A 21,878-nucleotide genomic window follows, 5' to 3' on the forward strand; every position below is an offset into this window, starting at 1 on the left:
TTAATTACCATATTGTGCAAATGCGTATGCGACACTGTAAACGATTTGGTCTTTTACGTCGCTTTAGTCAAGTAATTATTCGAGTTACGTCGGAATAATATCATGGAAAGTTCCCACAGTCGAGCGATTCTTTGTTATACAAAATATATACAAAGAGTTTAAGGAAAAATGTACAATTGCCGATCTTTATCACACGAGACAATTTCTTCCAGATAATATATACGGTATAAAACATTTAATAAATATAATAATACATACAAACATTAAACTGACTTTGATCGCATTTGCCTCAGAACGATTAAAGATTCAAAAAGAATGAAATGAATTAGAGGGTAACAAGTCATAGGTTTAGTAAATATTTCTTAACCATTTTCTCAAAAATAGGTAGTGACTTAGCACGTCTTATATTCAGCGGAAAATCATTCCACAATGTAACGGCCTGTGTGGTAAAAGATTTAGCCATAAACGAAGAAGAATGCGCCGGCATACTTAATTTCAGATTCTCTGTTGATTTCAAAAACTTCTCATGTGTATCGTGAAGAATGTGTAGAGTCAGTGGATAGAAAAGAACATTATAGAGTAGATAAAGGATGTGAACAATCCGACAAAACTTTATAGGTAAACAATTCAGCTTAACGCAAAAGTCCAAAATATTATTATATTTTTCAGAGTCCAAATATGAAATAAATACAGAAGTTTTGAAGGCGCTCCAGTTTATTTAATAGGTTTTCAGTGAAGTTTAAATAGCTGACATCTACATAATCAAGGATGGGGAGAAGGAGGAACTTTGTAAGAGACATTTTAATTTGTAGGTAGGTAAAAAGTAATTTACATGTATTATATATTTATAAGCTTACATCATTTTTTTTATTTTCATTAGATTCGTAATATGCTAAATCATGTCCGATTTCTCAGTACGGTCGACATTTGAAAATCAAAGTATGTCGGGCGGTTCAGTGTATTTCTTAAAGGTCTTAAACCAAATGTAAATACCTTAAAGAGGTATTGAAGAAACATTTTAAATTAATGTAAAGCAACATCTGCCTATTTTTTGAAAAGTAATAGTACTGGGTCTAAACGATGAAAAAGGGTTGGTCAAATCATAAGGACTGCGATCGCTGAGATGTTGACGAGTATTCAAAGTTGAATATAAATGCATTTCAAAAAACATTATTATTACAAGATTTTATAGTTAAAGGGATTACGTGGGCACATACATGATTTGTTGACTTTTATTTAGTATTCCTTGGCTTATTACCATTATCACAATGTAAGTATTGATTATTTTCATAATTTTAAATAAAAGTTATTTTAATTTATAGTACTTTATAAAGCTACATTTTTCTTCTATAAAACTTTGAATGACATTTGTGATTTTTAGGAAATTTAATTTACATGAATTGTGTATTCATTATCGCCATCACACAATGCTTTTCAAAGTTTTTTGCAGTAAACTTTACCACACATGGTAATTTTTAAAAATCATGGCAACAAATTATATATTTTATCTGTGACGTAAGTCTCTCACGCGAAGTTATTTATTCTGCCGGAGGGAATTTTATTTTCATATTAATAAATTGATTTTCTTTTGTGCATCATTAAAACTGCTTTTAACATATCTATATTACATAATAAGCGTTTATTATATTTAATATATATATATACACATATATATATAATTATTTATTATAAAAATGCCATTAGTTTCACGAAGAACACTCCTATGGCCGTACTATTTGAGTGTTAATAACAAGTGTTTGGTTGTGTCGGGATTATAATTTGCTATGGTTATTTTCAATAATGTGACTATGGATACTCTTCACCTACGGATATGGCTGATACTGTTAATAATTGCAGCGTGTAGAAAACTGGATCTTGTAAACGGTCGGTTTTACATCTATGAATAAAATATGCCCTTACAGGACTGTAATAATAGGAAGTGGTAGCAGTGACTTTAGTAATCTGATATATTTATTATAGTTTTGTCTTAATTTTGCTCATTTTTAGTCCATAATTACTAAACTAAATTTCAAGCACTTTCATAAATATTCATGTTTTCAATATTAACTTCGCAATATTTCGTTCCATATCAAAATTGGAAAAGAATTTAAGATATTATTTAACTTATAGTTTACGTATAATCCATTTAAATAGTGAATTATGTGTACTTATGATTGCTAGAATTATATATAAGAATTTTAGAATGAATAAGTAGCTTTTTTAGAAACACAGTATATACTCAAACTAGTAGAGGGTTTGTTCTCCTACAACAATTAGTACTCTTAAAATTTTAAATTTTTGTCATATATTACTCTCTTCAATGTCATTAGTTTAACTTCATAAAATAAATATGAAATATTTATATCAATAAATCCTAAGAGGTAGTATTTAAAATAATGTATATAATAAATTCTATAAGAACCTTCAAAGTTGATTTGTATAAACCACTATAAAATAAGATCACTAATTGTGTAGTTTTTGATATTTGATAGTGAACATTTTTCTAGGCTATCACTTTTCCATCAGGTGTTTTATTAGACAATGTTTATTCTTCCATTTATTATTTACAACCTAGTTAACAAAAAATAAATTATAATATATATTTCATATTATGAAAACATATCTTGAGTAACAAAGTCAACACACACATTTACTAATGTGACTGCAAGACTGGCTTTGGCTTGTAAAGAAAATAAATAACATGTTACATTTATAATTTACATTCCCATTCAACTAATAAGTTATAAATTGTTAAATCTCATTTGGAAAAAACAAATTTAATTTGCTTTTGTTTAAATTTAATAACCCTTTCTTGGTTAATATTCTAGGTCTGAAATGTTATTGCAATAGTGATAGCCCAAGTTGTCCGAATTCTACATGTGAGACTGATGGATTCTGTTATGCATCAACTACTTTAGAAAATGGAGTACAAAAATTTTCATACCAGTAAGTATTTTTCCATATGTTTGAAATTATCTTCTTCAGTTATGCTTTCATATCCTCTAACTATGCTACAAACAAATTTTACAATTTAAATGAAAAACATTTTGATTTTTTTAATTTAAAATTAACTTGTTGAAACTAAGTATCAGAATTTTTATATTTTATGTATTGAAAAAGGTACTTTAATGGTGTACATTCATTTTAAAAATGTTGTCTTATTGTTATTAACCATTGGCACATATTCAACACAAGTCCACATTTTAATGGCTTATTAAACCTTATATTTTGATATATTTTTAATCAATTTTATAAAATAATTGACCTGTATAGAGAGCTGGCCTTAAGGTGTTTGAACACGAGCCAAGCCTTGCAACTAGACGGCCATCCAATTATATGCAGGGTACCAAGATATTATTGCTGTTTTAAAGATTACTGCAATTCAAATGAGATTTCCCGAGAAATATTATACAGAGTGGTACATGCCTCAACCATGGGTAAGATTCTGCACTTGTGGGTGTGTGATACCTACTTGACAATGCAAATTTTGAGTTTGTTTGATGTACTATTAGAACATAATTGCATTGCCACTTCTTCCCCATATTTGTGTTGAGATGCCAATATTCTAACAATATAGCTTCTGATTTAGTGATTTGAAAATGTACCTACTAAGCAATAATATTGATTACTGACCCCAAGGTCGGCGGTCAATTAATTAGTATGTTTTGAATGATGTGCCGTAATCATAACAAACACTATTCCTCGAGTGTGCATTGGTTTTGCTTTAATCTACTAAAACGTAATGTCTGGTGGTTCCACTTGCGGCGCAGCTGTATCGAGCTGAAATCTCTGATACCCATCGAGCATCCCTTCAGTTGCTCCACGACGAGAACTAGAAATGAATCAGTGGTGATACAGTGTTGTAAGTCACATGACATGTGCAATCACGACCTGCGCCTGGAGTTACATACGAAGCCGCCAGGTAGGAGCAACAGGGAACTAGTGCTCGCGATTGTCGTTAACTTCTGCACCTCAGCTTCCTGCCACCATTACTCCTTACCACGTACTCGTACTGGTTCTACAGTGCTACCCCGTTCCCAGCCCACCGTCCGGCGACGGCTCTGTCAGAGCTTGGTTTTTGGCGCTAGACTGCATGGCTATTTGATTTGAACTCTGGTTTTTTTTCTATTGTAACTAAGTATTATAGTGTCGAAGACCGGCCGTGATCACCAAGTTAGTGCGAGATAATACTTTCACTACCTAATTCTTTGATTTGTGATGTAGATGTTGGCCTCAAGAAACAATATTCCCTCCTGGGGACAGGCCTATTTGGTGTCGCGACGCCGAAAGCGCCGATATGTATTGCTGCAACACGGACTTCTGTAATATTGACGTCTTTCCAGGTACGGAACACGTTGGGAATGTGTGACCGTCAGGGCAGCTATCTGGGTAGCTTTGTTATGTGATGTCCGCGTAAGCATCATGTCGACTTGTGCTATGTACAAACGAATTGTTACGATATTATCGCCGGGAAATAACGACACTGAATAAAACCAATACAAAAATTATATAAATATTGCATGAGAATGACATCATCGGGAGATTTTTTATTTGAGAGATTGAGGTGTTTGTCTCGTTGGTTAGAGACGATTATCTAATAATACAAAAGAAATTAAGATAATCAAGGGCAAAACGCTGTTGAAATTATAAATAAATTACTATTTAGTTTACAAAAGTTTATTCCAATAGACCTTACATATACAGTTGGTCAATACGCAGCAATCTAAGTTATATTTTTGATTAGGTTAAATCTACAAGTGATCATCAGCCGGTATTTTAAAATTTTGTTGCCATGGCTTGTCTAAATAACTAACTGCATGCTATTTTTCAAAATCGCCTTTATTGTCATAAGGATGCTTTTATCTTTTCAATTTTATCAGTTCTATGGACAAATACAGAAAACATCGTTGGTAACATAAAAGAGTATTTTTTTAATTATTATAATTTCATTATTATATAAAGATACTGTATGTTATTAGATAAATTGGAAAAATGAATAACTTAGTCTACGAAATCACAAAGTATAGAACAGGATCATGAAATAAAAAGGTGTGTTTGCTTGGTGTTTGTTGACAAAGGGTGCATGTTATTGTAAAATATTTGCTATTGCAATGATTATCTGTTTCAACTTTGGATTGTCACTGACGCGTATGGGTGACCCGAAGAGATCTGATCTAATTGAACATTCCGACTGAATATGTAGAAGCTGAACCCTTCACGCGCAGACACGCCCCACATAAATCATGTATGCGAAATGTTTATTTATTGACAGCTTAAGTGACAAACTGCACAGTAACTCACAGCTGCGCATTTTCATCCGACCGTCTCCTTGAGAATAATATTTTGGGTTACGTGTTGTGGTCTATATGGTTTTATACTTACCGCCTAAATATACAAAATTTATTGCACGAGTTCGTCTTTGCAATCGCTAAAAAGTATTGTGGGTTGTTTTTCGATACCCTTTTAAAGATTTCATTCTTTTCGTGTAGCCGTAAGTATTTAACATGTTATTATTTATAATTATGAGAAGCGATTAATTATGAGTCAAATCGAAGAGCACATGCCTATGTACATTTGATTTGACGCAAAATTACTCATGACTCAAACGTCGTAAGACGAGACGTGACGTATATTCTTTTGAACCAAAGACACGAGTACTTCGGCAACGGCATGGCAAGCAGTGCCGTGGATTTTGGGGCTGGTGGTGCTGGGCGTATGTGCCGCTATTAGCCTCTGGTGGGCGAAGCGGTCGAGCAAGGTGAAAGAGAGAGGTTCGCGGCCGCTTTATCCGGCCGAGGACTCGATGTGTGACACTCGACATCCCATCACAGCCACTATACGCGACATGATTGAACTCACAACGTCTGGCTCCGGATCCGGTATGTAATCTCTGCTTTTTCTGTTAAATGAACTAATTAAGAAATTTAACTTGTGTCGTGCGTAAACGAGAAAAATGCACGTTACAGACAATAACTCGAAATTTGGTAAAATTGATTAGTCGTGATAAAAAAATGAACTTGTTTCCTTCTGCTGAAGGATACTATCATTATAAAAACTGAAAGATCGCAGTTACTCAAAGGCACCTGCGCCTCTTCTGGTACAGTAGTTTTTAGTCGATGGAGGTGATCACGTATTCATCTGAAACAATTTGGGACTTTGTTCAAAGCAAAAGAATTGCTCGCTTGAATTGGCAATGAAAAATTGGTGAGACACAACGTCAGCCTACGGCAACCACGAGTTGGTAGTTGCGGTTTAGGTGTCCACTGAGTAGACCGGCAATAATCACGGTGGCCGGAATTTAATGCATACCGCACGTGGAGACTGGTCATCGTGGGGATCTTTGCAGGAGGCCTAGGTCTTGCAGTGGACGTCTATCGGCTAACATGATGATGATGGAATGTTTCGTGTAATTAGAAACAACAAACCAGGTTTTCAAATATCGATTGTCAATAACCGATCATTCTATTGTTCCTTTTTAATAGTAACGTTTTGAATTTTCAAAGGCTTGCCATTACTTGTGCAACGATCGATCGCGAGACAAATCCAGTTAGTGGACATCATAGGCAAAGGGCGTTTTGGTGAAGTGTGGCGGGGCCGGTGGAGGGGGGAGAATGTCGCTGTCAAGATATTTTCATCAAGGGAAGAGTGTTCCTGGTTCCGAGAAGCCGAGATTTATCAGACCGTTATGTTGCGACACGAGAATATACTGGGATTCATAGCTGCCGACAATAAAGGTATTCATTGGTAGTAGTAAAGCTTTACGGTTTACACCTTCAAATTAAAGCAAAGGTTGGCCTTGTTAAATCTCGTTTTCATGTTTCAACTTATAATTTATATAGGAAAAATAATTTTGTTGATTTCTTATTATTTCTTACAAGTGTTTTATTTTTAATGAATCTTATGTATTTGTGTACGGCATATGAACCATGGCAAAAATACTGACTAAAATTTTGTTTATCTATATGTTGCCACGAGAACCCGCGACGAGGCACAATGTTTCATAAAATTAAACTCACATTCAAGCTCGCAAAACCGACAACAATATAAAATTATTGTCAAGTAATATTAGCCAAAAAATAACAATCAACCGAATCGAATTTCAGCCGTTGTTGGTTGTGCCCTTGAGTCGGAATGTTAAGCGGGCTGTCGAAGAGTCACAGCTCAATTCGAGGTCCCCTCGGATGTGTGGAGGCTGCTATGGAGTTCTGTACAAGGAATATGCTTTGACCTTAGCTATCCATCTGTTTTTCCGTAACCTAGTATTGTATAAATGATATTTATCCACAAAAGCCGCCTACCCACATCTACAAAATACAAATTAAGAAACGAATTCAGTTCTATTTTAATGAATTATTGGCATATAGTTTACGTATCGTGGAGATAAAATTTATGAATGTGTTATGCACAATGAAGTGTCAACTATTGGAGAAGCAATATTATACACTTTTATCAGTAAAAACGATTAAATAAAAGCATTGCTATAAAAACAAAGCCTGAGACAATACATAAAAGCGTAAACATTACTGTTCGTTCGTTGCCATAACTTAAAAGTATGTGATAAGTGCTTTAGAAATATGAGCTAACAGTGATTGTTCAAATATAACTCGACAATACAGATTACAGTGACAAGCGCACACACAGACCTGTGTTGTTCTTATATCCTAGTGGCCACCACTGGCTTTCCTCGCAGAAAAATCGGACTCGTAAAAATCAACTAAATTTTATAATTCGTTAGCATTTTCATGAATTTAATCAAAACAATTTGGGAGTGGTGGTCGTAACACATACCTTGGTTGCAGATAATGGTACTTGGACGCAACTGTGGCTAATAACGGACTATCACGAGAACGGCTCACTCTTCGACTTCCTCACTGCACGAACTATAGATTCCAACACGCTGCTCAAAATGGCGCTGTCGATTGCGACAGGATTGGCTCATTTGCATATGGACATCGTTGGTACTAAAGGTAAAAATCAGGGAAATTTTATTACAAAAAAAATACTAATGGTTTTTTTATTTTTGTGATTTATTGAATTCGAAGCGTAGATATTATTGTCACACTATTAAACTGTAATGTATGACTCTACAGGTAAACCAGCAATTGCGCACAGGGATTTGAAGTCGAAGAACATATTGGTGAAAAGCAACCTGACGTGTGTCATAGGTGATCTTGGATTGGCTGTGAGACACAACGTGGCTAGCGACTCTGTGGACGTCCCGTCCACTAACCGAGTGGGCACGAAACGCTACATGGCTCCAGAGGTAACAGTTTATTTCTACTTTTAACATTGAGTAGATATATACTTCAATAGTGATTTCTCTTCAAGTTGCAACCACCAGATGAATTATGGTCACCGATAACGCTCTCGCGAATCCCTCTACTTTAAACTTTGCTTTATTTAAATCTACACTCTACCATTTTTATTCGCTCATACCGTCTTTTACTTGTTTATTTCCTATGTTAATTTTTATTTGTATTAAATTCGCCGTTGAACTTTAATACAATATGAAAATTTTATTTGTGTGAAGGGAATTTAATTAAAATACATTATAATACATAAAGCGTCATTTAATTACATGTGAATTTTAAGTCGGTTATGGTATTATATGCATATATAGCAAGACAAAATGTTACATCACAAAGTTATTATTATTGAGTTTTTTTGTGATCCATGAGAGATCGTGTATTGGCGTATAAGACGATTTATGACTACTCCGCAGAAGGGTAATTAAGCATTATTATGATCTTCTCGAGGTTTTGGACGAGAGTATGGATTCGCGGCAGTTCGATCCGTACAAGAGGTCGGATGTGTACTCGTTGGGATTGGTGTTGTGGGAGATGACGAGGCGCTGTGGCGCGATGCCTGATGAGTACCAGCCCCCGTACTACGACTGCGTGCCGCCCGACCCCGCGCTCGACGACATGCGTCGCGTAGTCTGCGTAGAGAAACGCCGTCCCAACGTGCCCAACAGGTGGCATTCGGACCCTGTGAGTATACCTTCACCCGCTAAAACATGCTCATAAACACAACCTTCCAAAACATATTCTCTTCCAACATACCCCAATGTCTAAAGATTAAGACCCTGTTCTAGGATCTCAGTAGAGCTACCGGATAAGTAGGCTTTAATGAATATAGGCAACACGAAGTTGATGACTAATGCCTATACTGTTCCTACTCAATTAGTTGCCGATATACCAGGGATAGGTTTGTCGGTTGTCCAGCTCGGTGTAAATCTAACTTCGAGAATATCATTCACTGAATCCAACTGCAGAGTTCGGAAGATCTTATCGAACGAAAAGCGAAACATCTTCTCGTTCAAAATACCGCAATGCCTGAAGACGTCTTTGACCAGTGTGTTGCCAGTGATGACATTTGGGTTTGAGACGGGAGCGTTTATGATAGGTCTCATAAGAAGGCTGAAAGACACTCATACAGCAATGGAAAGGGCTATGCATAGAGTTTCGCTCAGAAATGAGGAGCTCCGCAAAAAAATCATTCACCGACGTAGCTCGTAGAATTGCTCGACTAAGTGGCAGTGGGCGGGGCACATCGCTCTGACAGTCATGTGGCCGAAAGTTTTTGGAGTAGTGACTACGAACTGGTAAGTCTTGTTACTTGGTTCATACTTTTCGACCAGTGATAGATAAACGGATTTAAATGTTTATGCACATAACGCATTTCTTTAAAAGTTCATTCAACCTTCAAAAGATTTGTTGGTGACACCTAAGGTTTTAAAACCAAAAAACGGATACACGCATCATTCTGTCATTTTCTTGAATAAGCTGCCGATTAAGAATAAGATTTCAGAGTCTGTATGAATTGTGAAAATGTTTATTATAGAATTTTTATTGCGATCTCAATCGGCAAGAAAATCATAATGGACTTAGATTAGCTTTTTGTTATGAAGTTCTATCTCGTACTACCGTTCACAACTTGTTTATCGAGTTCAAAGGTGATCTTACTAATCTCATTGATGAACCGCTTGAAGGACGTCATTTAACTTCTGCTGCGATTAAAACTTAAAGATATCTTTTGCACCGTCCACCGTATAGGTACTATATTAGGGCTCATGCTAAAAATAATCTTTCCGAGATCCCCTTCGTCCGCGTAAGATGAAAGTGGAGGACGTTATAAAAAATGACTAATCCCCAAAAAATGTGTTTTTGTAAATTAGATTTTTCATAAAGTAATTCTTTTGCAGATGCTGTCGGCGATATCGAAGGTGATGAAAGAGTGCTGGTACCAGAACCCCGCGGCACGGCTTACCGCCCTGCGCATCAAGAAGACGCTGGCCAATATCGGCACAGCCGATCACATCAAATTGTAACGTGTGGTAAGAATTCATAAAAAACTAAAATTTCATATCTGTTATTATTTTTAGTCTTACACTCTAAACAAGCTTGTTAGTTATTTTACGTTCTACTGGGCCCTTTCCTAGGCTCCGAAGATCGAACATTCTTTGCTTACATCCTTAATGGGAGAAGCGGTTTGGATGTAAGCATGAACCAACCGGCTTGGCGAGTTAGTCTTTGAAAAGAAGATTCCGTCTGCCGGCGATTGCTCCCCGCCAGCAGCGACCAGCGATTCTACCTCGTAGGTTATATTTAAGTAACATCAGAATGGAGCATTTATTTTACTAACACTTTATATGGACATTCGAGATGTAGTGATATTTTTTGTTACCATGTACGTAGATTTAAATTTGGTTAAGGTAATCGCGTTTATTGATAATATTATTATTGTGCATATCGTAAATTCAACAAAGTATAACGTTTTTATTTTTGTATAAAAGCTATTTTTCTGTGATATAGACCGCAAATGGCAGCTGACAGCTTTGTTTCGATGCTGATCTTGATCAAGTGCTAGACTTGCCTGCTTGAGTGATTGTGCCGTAATCATCAGAGTTAATCTAGAACCATTAGCTCTGTCTTCCTAAATGATTTGCTTACGGTTCCATGTGAATGTTTCATAATGATCCTATGTCATTTGTATTACATGTAATAACTAATTTGGGCAATATACTTTCCCTAATTATCTGTACTGGCAAACAAATGTAAAATTACAAATGATAAATAAACAAGAAACAATAAAATTTCGGCATTTGCTTATAATAATGATAGGGGAGACTGCATGCACTTGTCACTTTTCTCAAAAGTCATTTACAAAGCTCTATTTCAATTCAAGTCAGAAAAAACATTAGTCAATAGTATCAACATAAGCATATTGTATTGAATAAAATGGCATTGAGTCCAACAATCATTATGTAAATGTAAATAAATAAAACAAAAATTTGTTAAACTTGAGCAAACATGTAGCACTGAAATGATCTCCCCAATATTTAAATGTACGAATAATGTTCATCTAGAATAAAAATGTCAATAAGGAAAAATTGTAATACGATGTGATATATTAATGCACCTGATTAATGATATTTCATGGATGCCTTTTAAAAAAAACATTAATTAGCGTTGCTGTAAAATATCGTTTAAGGCTGAAATACTATCATTACAATGTTCGTTAACGTTAATGCTTCCATTTAATGTGCATTATTAAAAATGATTTGAGAAAGTACCACAGCAATAAAATGTCTAGTGACACTATTATTATATTTGCTAAATAAATATTGAGGCACTGGTCTAAAATACTATTTTAGCACCAAGTACGCAATTTTTTCATAATATTGTATAAGTTATTCTTAATATAAAATTATATTATTTATTAGAGTCTTTAATAGTTTTAAATTTTTAATATTTGAGATTAATTGTTTAGATAACTTCTGCCTTTACCCTTGTGTGCAAGCAACATAGACCGATATGTAGTTACACCGGAAGAAGGTTTACAACTACCCTGTCTGTCCACCGTTGATGTTTAGAGTTAACACATATCTTTGATAGTGTAAATAATCATCCACGAGCAATACCTTAGTATGTATATCATACTTGAATCGACATTCGCTAGCAGTAAAAATAGACTGATTTTATAAAATAAAATATAGTATGGGCTTGTATTAAAATAATGTGAATATATTTTTATCGTGTCTGTAATATAGTGGGTTGTTGTAGAATCATTTACGAATTACGGTGTGTTATTTTTTATTCTTTTTGGGCTAATTAACAAAAAGTATGAACCAATTGTTTTATATTGCCTTATAACATTTTGACTTGTGTTACGTTTTACTTGTTTAGCCCAGTCATTTTACATAACATTTTTCACAAATTATTCTACAACACTCCCAAAACTTTATGATGATTTAAAAATTGCTAAATTACCTCAAAGTAAGCAATATGAACAACTTGTGATACTATGTATGCCAATCTCTTTTTTATTGGTGCCTACTTTTGATATAGTAAACATTTGACTTTCATTCCTTTTAATAAATTATCAGAAGGAATAAATATGTTTATACTTTTGTATATTTAAGTAATAAAGATATTAGTGTTCGTAAACTATTAGCTTATGTTTTGCTCCGGTAATGTATCAGCTCTTATGAATAGTACCTGTATATATAAATGAATAATAAATAGACTTCTAATAAGTTTGGATAAAATTTAAGTCGCTGTTGTCTAAAGCCAAAGTATTTCGTCACTAGTTTTGACTCGGTACTATATCTTATAACACTTATTTATTAGCATTTTAAAGAATAAACTTAGCATGATTAAAAAAAAAGTTAATCAAGTTTTGAAATAAATTTAATGAAGATAGATAATATAATAATTTTGCAGTCCACCAAGGAGTGTTAAAAAGAAGAATGACATTTGTGAACATGCAAACACATAAAATTTATCCTCACCTCTAAATTTTCGACAATAATATGGTCATATTTTCCAAGACTACCACAGATCTTAAATGAATTAGTAAAGTTAAATAAACTCACTGTATATTTTTGCCCTGGTCATTAAATTTTAAAAAGGAAAACATTTTACACTACAAAAAGTTCCAACGAAAATAAAGTTTCGCAATAATGCACATGTGACGAACATTTTGATTTTGCATATGCTTCCACAACCCAATATTTGAATCAAGCGTGTCATCTTAAAGGCGCCATGCTCCATTGGTCCAGTTTTTTTCCCTAGAAATAGATAAAAGAAACGGAAATTGATGTTAGTGATGTAGCATTAGTGTGTATAAATAACTTTATTAATAGCATCAGGTAATAGACTTAACACGAAAATTATTTCTTTTTTATAATAAAATACAATTTTTGACACATGTCATAAATTGAAGATACTTGTTTTTGTATAAACGAGACTTGTTATAAAGACAAAACATTGTGAAACTTTGATGTATAGATTTTTAGTTACGTTAAATTCATTCACAGTCACCTTATGTACGTAGATTATTATAATTGAGAGATAAATATTTAGACTTATTAGAGTTAAGTCGTCAAGTTCAAATTAATGTCGAGATAAATAAATATGTACAAGCATCAAGCCGATGGTTTGAGAAGATTTGATGAGCAATAAATACCGAGAGAGTACAAGTAATGTTATTACTAAACTGCAATAACTTAATAATGCGGACGAGAGCGGCGTCATATCACACGGTCGTACGATATCGATGGTTTATTCGAAATACGATTATTATGTACATACCATTATTTAATTATCCAATACATAAGTTCTATGACTTGGTTATGGAGTGGAGTAATTAATTTAAATAAACAAGTGTTTTTACAATTACCCGTTTTGTTTATTACTTTCTTCCATTCCCTCAATGTGCCTTACCCTTTTTTATCTAGAATATAACTCTTTCAAATATCATAAAATATTTAACGCAAAAAGCAGCAAGTTAACGCAAGCGAAAGTAATACGACTGGCCTATATAAATAATATAAACAAATATTTCAATTATAAAAATCTGACATAAAATTAATAATTTGAAAACAAATTGCGCGGAAGACTTAAGAATCACAATATTTTAGTTATTTGAAAGGTGCCATCAAAAGACTAATATCATAAAGAAGTTTCTGAACTTAATTTCCATTTTAACTGCAATAAAAGTTCGAAGAATTGGTTCAATTCGAGTATATTAAATATTTTCAAAACGATATTTGCGATGAAGATCTTTTTGATGGGATCTGATTGGAAAAAATACATTACTGAATAAAAAATTAATACTATCTACGAATGTTGAAAACAGACAAGAATAGATAAAATGATTTTTTAACTTTCATATTCCTTATGAAAACACATGAACAAATAAGACAACATAATGTTTTTTGGAATATCAAACTAATATGTACAATTTAAAACCAAGAATATTACAATGGAAGTCATGAATTTTTTAATTGAAATCAATGTTCAAATAATGTTTTCTGGTAATATTTTATAGTTAACAATAATTACTAATATATGCATATTTGTAAAAGAGTGCATGAAAGTATATAAGTACAGTACATTTTAAGAATTAAAGGTTGCTCTGCTTTCATAACATCCCACTCGATCTATTTCAAATTCATGACAAATCATCTCATTCGCTTAAGCAAAATTCTTCACTTGTTTAAAATTGCTGAAAAAAGGTAAATGCAACTGTACCATACTAAATTACATCTTGTTACCAGCTGGTACATTATATAAGTGTATAATAGGTCTAAAAATATAAGGGTTTTCAATTGATATTTTTTGAAAATTAAACTCCATTATGTTGGAATGTAGCTGGTCATCTATGATAGACTAAAAGAATAAATAAAATGTCATCTATTTTTTCTTACACTTTATTGGACGGATTATGATTAATACTAAAAAAATTATAACTAGTAAACAATATTTTTGATGTCTAGATATACCTTACCAAAATAAAAATCTAACTGTTAAAAACAATTACTACTTTCATATTAAAAGGAAATTATTAGTAATAACAGACACAATATAAATTGTATTTATGAGATAAATATAAACCCATAAAATGTTATTGCATTAGCATTACTTGGAACTGTTTATAATAATGAAGTCATTGCCACTAATTATTTAAATATGATTAAAAGTATAGTTTAATTCATTAAATGATAATTTGCGCTTGGTTATTTTAAGCCATAAAAATAAATGAGTTTATTTTTAATACCTGATTAAATCTTTTTTCTCATATTCAGTTCTGAAATTTAAAAAATCTACAAAATTTTGACTTGCATAGTTTTTAAAACTATCTTTTGAGTAAACACGGTTTTAATCTGATATGTACTATCATCTTAAACTTAAAGGTTAGTAAAAAGGTATTTAAATATAAGAGTAGAAAAATTAAGCTCTGGATGGATCAATTTTTACAAAATAAATGAATATAGTATTTTCCATTTCATGAATATTTACGAGTAGGACACTTTTTGTTCATAGGCTTCATCACCAATCCAATATTCTTGATCAGGAAAAGTTGTATGACGTAATCTACACAAGTGTGCACCAAATCTCAGTAATAAAATGATGACAGTCAAAACAAACATTGCTAGAACAGCAATAGCTGGATAGAGCATCAAAAAAGCCATTATTAAATATCACTTTCTCTCTTATGCAAATCAAGATATTCATGTGACGATGTCAGGGGCTGTTGTGAAATTGATGGGATCACTGATTCATGTCTATGAACCTCATGATAGTCTTCTAAATTATATGGTTGAATGAATTGGACTGGTTGATATTGAGCTTCTAGCTCTGTAAAATCAAGTGGTGGCTGCTTATGAGGAGTGGCTGACCATATAGATACTATCCAACGGTTACCTGTAAAAGAAGACAAAAAGCATGAAACAAATATGTAAGGGTCATTTTTATAATAAAAACTAAGTCATGTATTTCTAAAATGAATTATTCAGATATGTTTAAATTTTTCGTGTTTAGGACTAATACTATGTTGAGATAATTCCCTATTTTTATTCAAATCACCAAAGAAAGTAAAACCCTTAGTTATACTTCATAATTAAATGTGTTTTTAAACAATTTTATAAAAAAAAATTAAATTTTTTAAATTTCTTTATCAAACGAGTAAGATCTTTCGATAAAAATATACAGTCAACCATAGGGTACGATAAGAAAATAAATTGTGTACATATCTATTTACAATGAACTTAAAAAAAACTCATTTTATTTAAAACTAATCTGTATCAAAAAACACTAACTGGAACAAAGTTTGAATTATGTAAATATTGACCAATTGATACTATTGTAAAAATATTGTTACTTGCACTAACCAGTGTGGCGGTCTTGCCAATATTCCGAATATTTTGAACAGCAACAGATAATGTTGAGGATTAACAAAAATCCCAGTAAAACAGAACAAATCGCAATTGTTATATAAAAAGGCGTAAAGTCACCAACTCGTGATAATATCGGATTTATAGGCCGATATGTGTCATTTCCTGAAAAGTAAGCGTGAGGTTCATATGCCGACATTCTCTCATGAATAACCAACCTGTCGAAGAAAAAAACGATGTGAAGATTTTAAATGATGCATTTGAATACTGATATCCTGATTTATCAATCTCTCATAAATTCAAGCTATACAATGTATACAGACGCCAGACGACATTAATATTTTAGGGCGTGGACATTAACTCACTTTTCGATATATAGCTTTGAATTTGTATAAAACGCTTGAATAAAAATGGATATTACACTGTTTTAGTCAAGAAAGTACAAAATTTACTGGAGTTTAAAATAAATTGCTATTACCTTGAATTTGTAGAAAAACGGTTTTCGGTCTCCAACTCTCAACAAGTGACGCTAACTAATTGTGACGTTTGACAAAATATTGCCTCCTTATTAAAATTTCCTAAATTTCTGCTTAATATAGAAAAGAAGAATTTTATGTTAGTAAATTTAAACAATCAAGTAAATAAAAAATAAATTTATAGACGAATTTTGAGGAGATGTTGCAGAAAAAAAAATATAACACTGAAGTTTGACTTATTTTTCAGAATGTTTGTAAGATTATATCATTAAATATAAGATTACATAAAGCCATAATTTTTTTAATTTAGAAACTACATTGTATAAATTTATTACCAGGTTTGATTACCAATTGATTATGGTAATATTTTTACTTGGACAACAGTTTTTTTCGTAAGTCATAATAACGTACACAAACTTTAAATCGTTCGGAAGTTTTTTTGACGCATTTAAAAAAATAACTATAAATTGATCGCCTATTTTCCCACAGACATTTGATAACATTGTACAAATAACAAAAGAAAGTACATTATACTACTGAGTTTTATAATTGAGTTTTCCAAGTTTTGCTAAATATTCCCTAGTAACTTTGTGACAAGGGATTGCACATGCAATAAGTTCCAACACATTCCAACTGGGACGATCTATATTTTTCACCTAACATGTTAGAAACTAATTTATGTAGCTCTCATAACAAAATTGTATTCTTAGAGATTTTTTGCATTATACTTTGAAATTTAAGAATTTATTTATAACATAAGAAATTATGTCCTGTTATACTACATGAACAGTGTTCTTAAAGTAATATAATTTTTTTACTTGCCTTTAGGTTTTTTTTTGAAATATCACTTTTACTGCACACAAGCTTCACCATCAAGAAACGACTAATGAAATTAATAAGGTCTAATTAACCTGATTAAGGCTAAAAATGCAGCAGTAATGTACAGAGCTTTACTTTAAGATCTGTTAATGGTTATATTTCATTATTTTTATTATATACACAATCAAATTCTTGAAAAGGAAACAAAAATCAATAAGAGACCTTTATACTAGAAACAAAAAATTTATTTCATACTACTTAAATTTTTTTTACTCTATTACACTCATGTGATATAAGTAATTTTATTGTAAATAGGTGACAAATTTCTTAAATTACTGAACAGGGTTAAATGCACTCTTATCAGATATGTCAAAGTCTGGTGATTCAGTACTATCATGAAGGCTTTTAGGACCCGACTCATTGTTATTCTCATTGTTCTCTTCAGCATCTTTAACCTCTTGTAATTCTTCAGAGTCTTCAATACCTAACAAACAAGCAGAAAAGTATATTATATTCAACAGTATATTATAGTGTAGTAGTATAATCTGTAAAAAAAAAACGAAGAGCACATTATTAAACACCAATTAAATGTCTTGCCATCAAGCAAACAATCGAACAGTTGTGGTGCTTTTTTTAAATATAAATCAAATATTTTAGAAGTTAATTTTTTTAAACATAAGGTTTAACTAAAATGGTTACATTGTAAACATTACAGAAAAACTATGTTCAAGCCTTCTTTTTTATTTTTTTTACATAGCTTGTATAGTAACTACACCAAAGGATTTTTTTCTCCATACTTCAAAAATTATAGAAAAGATATACATATTTACATTACTATCAAGTATTGATGTAATATATATTGCTATGTCATGTTACGAAGGTAACAAGCAAAAATTGAAATTTTGCAGTAAATATTACTAACAAATCTATTGCAATATTTCTTTAGAGAGGGGGAGAAATAATTTAATTACGCAATAAACATTTTAATCAAATTTAGATAAATCCTGGGTTATATACAAAATACTTTCTTACTGCAAGTTATTTAGTGAAAAACCAGTATATTTCTAATATGTAAATACTTCATTCTACCTTCATCTTCCTCATCATCAGTTTCTTCCTTTGCTGGATGATGAATCTCCTCTCCTACTGGAGCTTTTACCGTAAATTTTTGGTCGATGGTGTTGAACTATGAAATTAAATTGAAACGATTATTTTATGATTTTAACACCCATTTACTTTTGATCAAAAATTAAAGAAAATATTTATTCAACATAAAACGTACTTTATTATTTTCTCGTTCCATATAAGAAAACTCAGCATCTTCATCACAAGAACTAACGGAGTTAACCGGTGCAATGAAAGGGGGCAATGCAGCGGGGAACTGATAATTCATTATTTCGAGAGAATTAGACTTAAAAATTCTAGCCTTCTGTCCTCTAGCTCGGACGAATCAAGACTGCAATTAATCAATACAGCAAGAGTGTTTTATTGCACAAGTGGCCTTTGGTAAAAGCCATGCAGCCACCAAACCTTAAACAAATACGTAATTTTTACTTTGATAAGTATACAAAGATGAGTATTTGTATACTTATCAAAGTAATAGTACCTGATTTAATATGTTTAGTGTCTGCGATTTTTCGGTTTATCTGCCTATGAATATTGTTTACGAAAAACGAATGAACTTTTTCTGCTTCCAAATAAATGAATTAAATAAATGTGCAGAGATAACATTTATCCCGCTTCCATGTAATGAAAATGATAAAAAAAATTAAGTTTTTCGGCTACACCGCGGCTATAATTAATAATTAATTTTTAATTCTTAATAATTTTATGTAACGGGGTTACTGCTAGACAACTATTATATTTGAGATAAAAAGGAATGGTAATTTTGATTGAATCGAATTGTTAATGTACCTGTTAACGATTAGAAAAATAAAATTATTTTTAGGACCTATCAGCTGATTTTGTCTATGTAGCTTAAGAATTGGATATACTTTAGGAAGTTATTGTCCATGATTTGGAAACATTCTGTTGTAATGTCTAAGTCTACAGAAGATGAAATAGTATGCACTCTTTAAATTTTTACAACTACTCTCAAAGATGAGTTGATGCAATCAGCGATCGTAAGGCTGTCGATATGGGCTGAAATCCAGCTAAATATATAACAATATTTATTTATTAATATTAGCATAATTTTTTTAAAATGCCCATGTGATAACATAAAATTTATAAAGGAAATTAGATTAAATAACAACTGCATTAGAGGTTGAGAAAAGTTTATTACATCACTACATTATATTTTGACTAAGAATCTTGAGATACAATTAAATTGTAATTGATAAATAGTAATGTTGACTACATTTTTAATTACTGACCAGGCCACAAAGCGCTCTGGTCAGATAAATCAAGCTCTGACGAGTCATTAACATCATCAAGGCTATCAGGAGCCGACTCATTGTTGTCCCTTGGAGGAGTATATGGTGTTATCAGATCTTCTTCCTCTTCATCCTCTTGGGATTCTTCAGATTCATCAGATTCCTCATTACCTATGATATTGGAAAAGTTTGTTATGCTATTGAGTATTTTTTATTTTAAAAACTGGCTATTTTAGATGCATTAAATCACTTACCATCAAGTGGGGGTCCTGCTTGTTGTGGAGCTTTGTTAAAAAAAAACAATTACTTTAGTATTTGTTAAGCTAAAGATTAAAAATATATTTAGTAAATGAGTTTAAGATTTCATTTACAGAAAGTTAAAGTATACATGATAAAAGAATGTAAACAACAAAATCCAGCACACAGAACAGATGTCCACCGGGCCTTATGATACTGATACTGGACAACCGAATCAAAGTCATGGCAAATTGCTGGATGCAGGCAACTGACATACAACAGTATTGAAAGTCTTTGGATAAGGCCTATGTCCAGCAGTAGATAAAAAGCATGTGTGATTGTTTGTTTATAGTAAATTTTAACTTAAATATCACACATGCTTTTTTATTTAAAATTGTCATTTTAAATTAAATCATTTCAAATTAAAGTGAATCATTATTATTAGCATGGACTTGTGAGATCGTGCTCATAATTAGAAAAACTGTAAATAGAATTGAGTGGACTATGCTTTCTAATGGACTAACAAAAAATATGCTAGTATATATTCATATTCAGTAATGTTTGTTGCTGTTAATTTTTAAGTCTCACTACTTAGCACATGCACACTGATCTAATATTTGCAAGATAAATGTTACAAACTATATACTTATAGAATGGGTATATGAATAAAGAAATTTTTATGGTTAATACAGTTGAAAAATGCTATGTAAATATTTTTAAAATTTTTATTTATGTAATGTAAGCAATCTGTGAAAATTGTATGAAAGAAATATAACTGAACCCAGAAGACATTTGTAAAAAGACAGTATTTTTTTAAATCATTGTAGTTGTTATTTTGTGAGCAGTATTAAGTAAAACTTCTTAAAAATAGATTTAATATTAATATTTAGTACCTTCTTCCACAGTATAAACTTCTTCTTGCATTGGAGGAGGATCTATCTTCTTACCTATTGGAAGTCTTTTCATATATTGTTGACCAATGGAGTTTAGCTATAAAATAAAACTTAAAACGTTATTAAACATTTTAGTCGATATTTCTTATTTATAACGGTACATGAACGAGAGTAATGTTTTAATAATTTGATATACTATATAGCTTATGTATACTACACGGCTATCCAGTAACTTCGCTTATTATCTCAAGTTTTTAATGAGAATTTTAATAACAAAAAAAAATTATTATAAATAATACATACAGAACGTTTATTTTCTTGCTCCAGGCGAGTCAATTCGGCGTCTTCATCGCAAGGGCTGTCTGCATTGAACCATTTAGGGTCAATGAGAGGGGGTAATAATAATGGAAACTGTAAATTCATTTTTTCGCAGAACACCGAGATGTATTCGAGAGATTCGATCAATACTTAACAAAGTACTTACATAGACTGAAATTAATCAATAAAATAACTTTTTTCACTACGGGCATTTGATACATAACGTTCATCCAAAAAAACCTAAACATGGGTGTAAAGTTATATGAAAGAAAATTATATTATTACAAAAAGAAAAATACATTTTCATGGAGAAGAACTATTTGTAACAAAGATTTTTTTGTAATCTTTATTGTTCGACATGCTCCATACTTTTTATGGATTTTAGTGGTTCGGTTAATGTAAATAAGTTTGATAAAATAAAATAAATATTGGAGAAAAACAGATTTCCTCCTAATCGCAGCAAAAAAAATGTGAAGTTTAAGTATAAGGTATGAAATTGTAGATTTTTTTTAATTTATCTAAAATTATTAAGAGAGAAAGAAACAATCGGATATAATATATTATGATAAAATTACTAGAA

General features: G+C 31.8%; 4 protein-coding genes across 7 annotated transcripts; 1 reads left to right on the plus strand and 3 right to left on the minus strand.

The window, feature by feature from the left end:
• The first annotated feature begins 1,567 nt into the window (after positions 1 to 1,567).
• On the plus strand, positions 1,568 to 13,664 carry babo (TGF-beta receptor type-1 babo). Of its 3 annotated transcripts, none has more exons than XM_068777418.1 (10): positions 1,568 to 1,884; positions 2,829 to 2,946; positions 3,771 to 3,922; positions 5,649 to 5,879; positions 6,504 to 6,734; positions 7,800 to 7,967; positions 8,091 to 8,263; positions 8,757 to 8,990; positions 10,205 to 10,336; positions 10,442 to 13,664. In XM_068777418.1, the coding sequence occupies exons 1-9, from the start codon at positions 1,785 to 1,787 to the stop codon at positions 10,328 to 10,330; spliced, it is 1,533 nt and encodes a 510-aa protein (XP_068633519.1). In that variant the 5' UTR covers positions 1,568 to 1,784; the 3' UTR covers positions 10,331 to 10,336; positions 10,442 to 13,664. The 3 variants fall into 3 exon arrangements, with proteins under 3 accessions (XP_068633519.1, XP_068633527.1, XP_068633534.1); XM_068777426.1 differs by having other exon boundaries at positions 10,815 to 13,664; XM_068777433.1 differs by lacking the exon at positions 3,771 to 3,922 and adding an exon at positions 4,225 to 4,343.
• A 1,293-nt stretch (positions 13,665 to 14,957) lies between these two features.
• wrm2 (wurmchen 2) lies at positions 14,958 to 15,564 on the minus strand. Its single transcript, XM_068762659.1, has one exon. It carries the CDS (start codon positions 15,476 to 15,478, stop codon positions 15,302 to 15,304), a length of 177 nt encoding a protein of 58 aa, XP_068618760.1. The 5' UTR covers positions 15,479 to 15,564; the 3' UTR covers positions 14,958 to 15,301.
• A 2,194-nt stretch (positions 15,565 to 17,758) lies between these two features.
• LOC137921450 (uncharacterized) lies at positions 17,759 to 19,092 on the minus strand. Its single transcript, XM_068764219.1, has 3 exons — positions 18,758 to 19,092; positions 18,565 to 18,661; positions 17,759 to 17,959 (listed from the first exon to the last, which is right to left on the minus strand). The coding sequence occupies exons 1-3, from the start codon at positions 18,866 to 18,868 to the stop codon at positions 17,808 to 17,810; spliced, it is 360 nt and encodes a 119-aa protein (XP_068620320.1). The 5' UTR covers positions 18,869 to 19,092; the 3' UTR covers positions 17,759 to 17,807.
• A 653-nt stretch (positions 19,093 to 19,745) lies between these two features.
• LOC137920493 (anaphase-promoting complex subunit 15B-like) lies at positions 19,746 to 21,573 on the minus strand. 2 transcript variants are annotated; one of them, XM_068763867.1, is made up of 4 exons: positions 21,284 to 21,569; positions 20,981 to 21,077; positions 20,105 to 20,134; positions 19,746 to 20,021 (listed from the first exon to the last, which is right to left on the minus strand). In XM_068763867.1, the coding sequence occupies exons 1-4, from the start codon at positions 21,401 to 21,403 to the stop codon at positions 19,843 to 19,845; spliced, it is 426 nt and encodes a 141-aa protein (XP_068619968.1). In that variant the 5' UTR covers positions 21,404 to 21,569; the 3' UTR covers positions 19,746 to 19,842. The 2 variants fall into 2 exon arrangements, with proteins under 2 accessions (XP_068619968.1, XP_068619978.1); XM_068763877.1 differs by lacking the exon at positions 20,105 to 20,134 and having other exon boundaries at positions 21,284 to 21,573.
• Between the last annotated feature and the right edge of the window lie 305 nt (positions 21,574 to 21,878).

Source organism: Battus philenor, unplaced genomic scaffold, assembly GCF_028537555.1.
Source record: "Battus philenor isolate CCGP_79_NKW_IND1 unplaced genomic scaffold, ilBatPhil1.0.hap1 SCAF_1, whole genome shotgun sequence".
Taxonomy (NCBI): domain Eukaryota; kingdom Metazoa; phylum Arthropoda; class Insecta; order Lepidoptera; family Papilionidae; genus Battus; species Battus philenor.

Bases quoted from the DNA above. Each gene is read 5' to 3' on its own strand.
- babo (XM_068777418.1), top strand. From the start codon at position 1,785: ATGGTTATTTTCAATAATGTGACTATGGATACTCTTCACCTACGGATA. The intron at 1,885-2,828 runs GTCGGTTTTACA...TTAATATTCTAG, and splicing joins AAAACTGGATCTTGTAAACG to GTCTGAAATGTTATTGCAAT. The intron at 7,968-8,090 runs GTAAAAATCAGG...ATGACTCTACAG, and splicing joins GGACATCGTTGGTACTAAAG to GTAAACCAGCAATTGCGCAC.
- wrm2 (XM_068762659.1), bottom strand. From the start codon at position 15,478: ATGGCTTTTTTGATGCTCTATCCAGCTATTGCTGTTCTAGCAATGTTT.
- LOC137921450 (XM_068764219.1), bottom strand. From the start codon at position 18,868: ATGAATTATCAGTTCCCCGCTGCATTGCCCCCTTTCATTGCACCGGTT. The intron at 18,662-18,757 runs GTACGTTTTATG...TTAATTTCATAG, and splicing joins TGGAACGAGAAAATAATAAA to TTCAACACCATCGACCAAAA. The intron at 17,960-18,564 runs GTAGAATGAAGT...CTTGTTTGTTAG, and splicing joins TGATGATGAGGAAGATGAAG to GTATTGAAGACTCTGAAGAA.
- LOC137920493 (XM_068763867.1), bottom strand. From the start codon at position 21,403: ATGAATTTACAGTTTCCATTATTATTACCCCCTCTCATTGACCCTAAA. The intron at 20,135-20,980 runs GTACTAAATATT...TTTTTAACAAAG, and splicing joins AGTTTATACTGTGGAAGAAG to CTCCACAACAAGCAGGACCC. The intron at 20,022-20,104 runs GTAAGTGATTTA...CCAATATCATAG, and splicing joins AGCAGGACCCCCACTTGATG to GTAATGAGGAATCTGATGAA.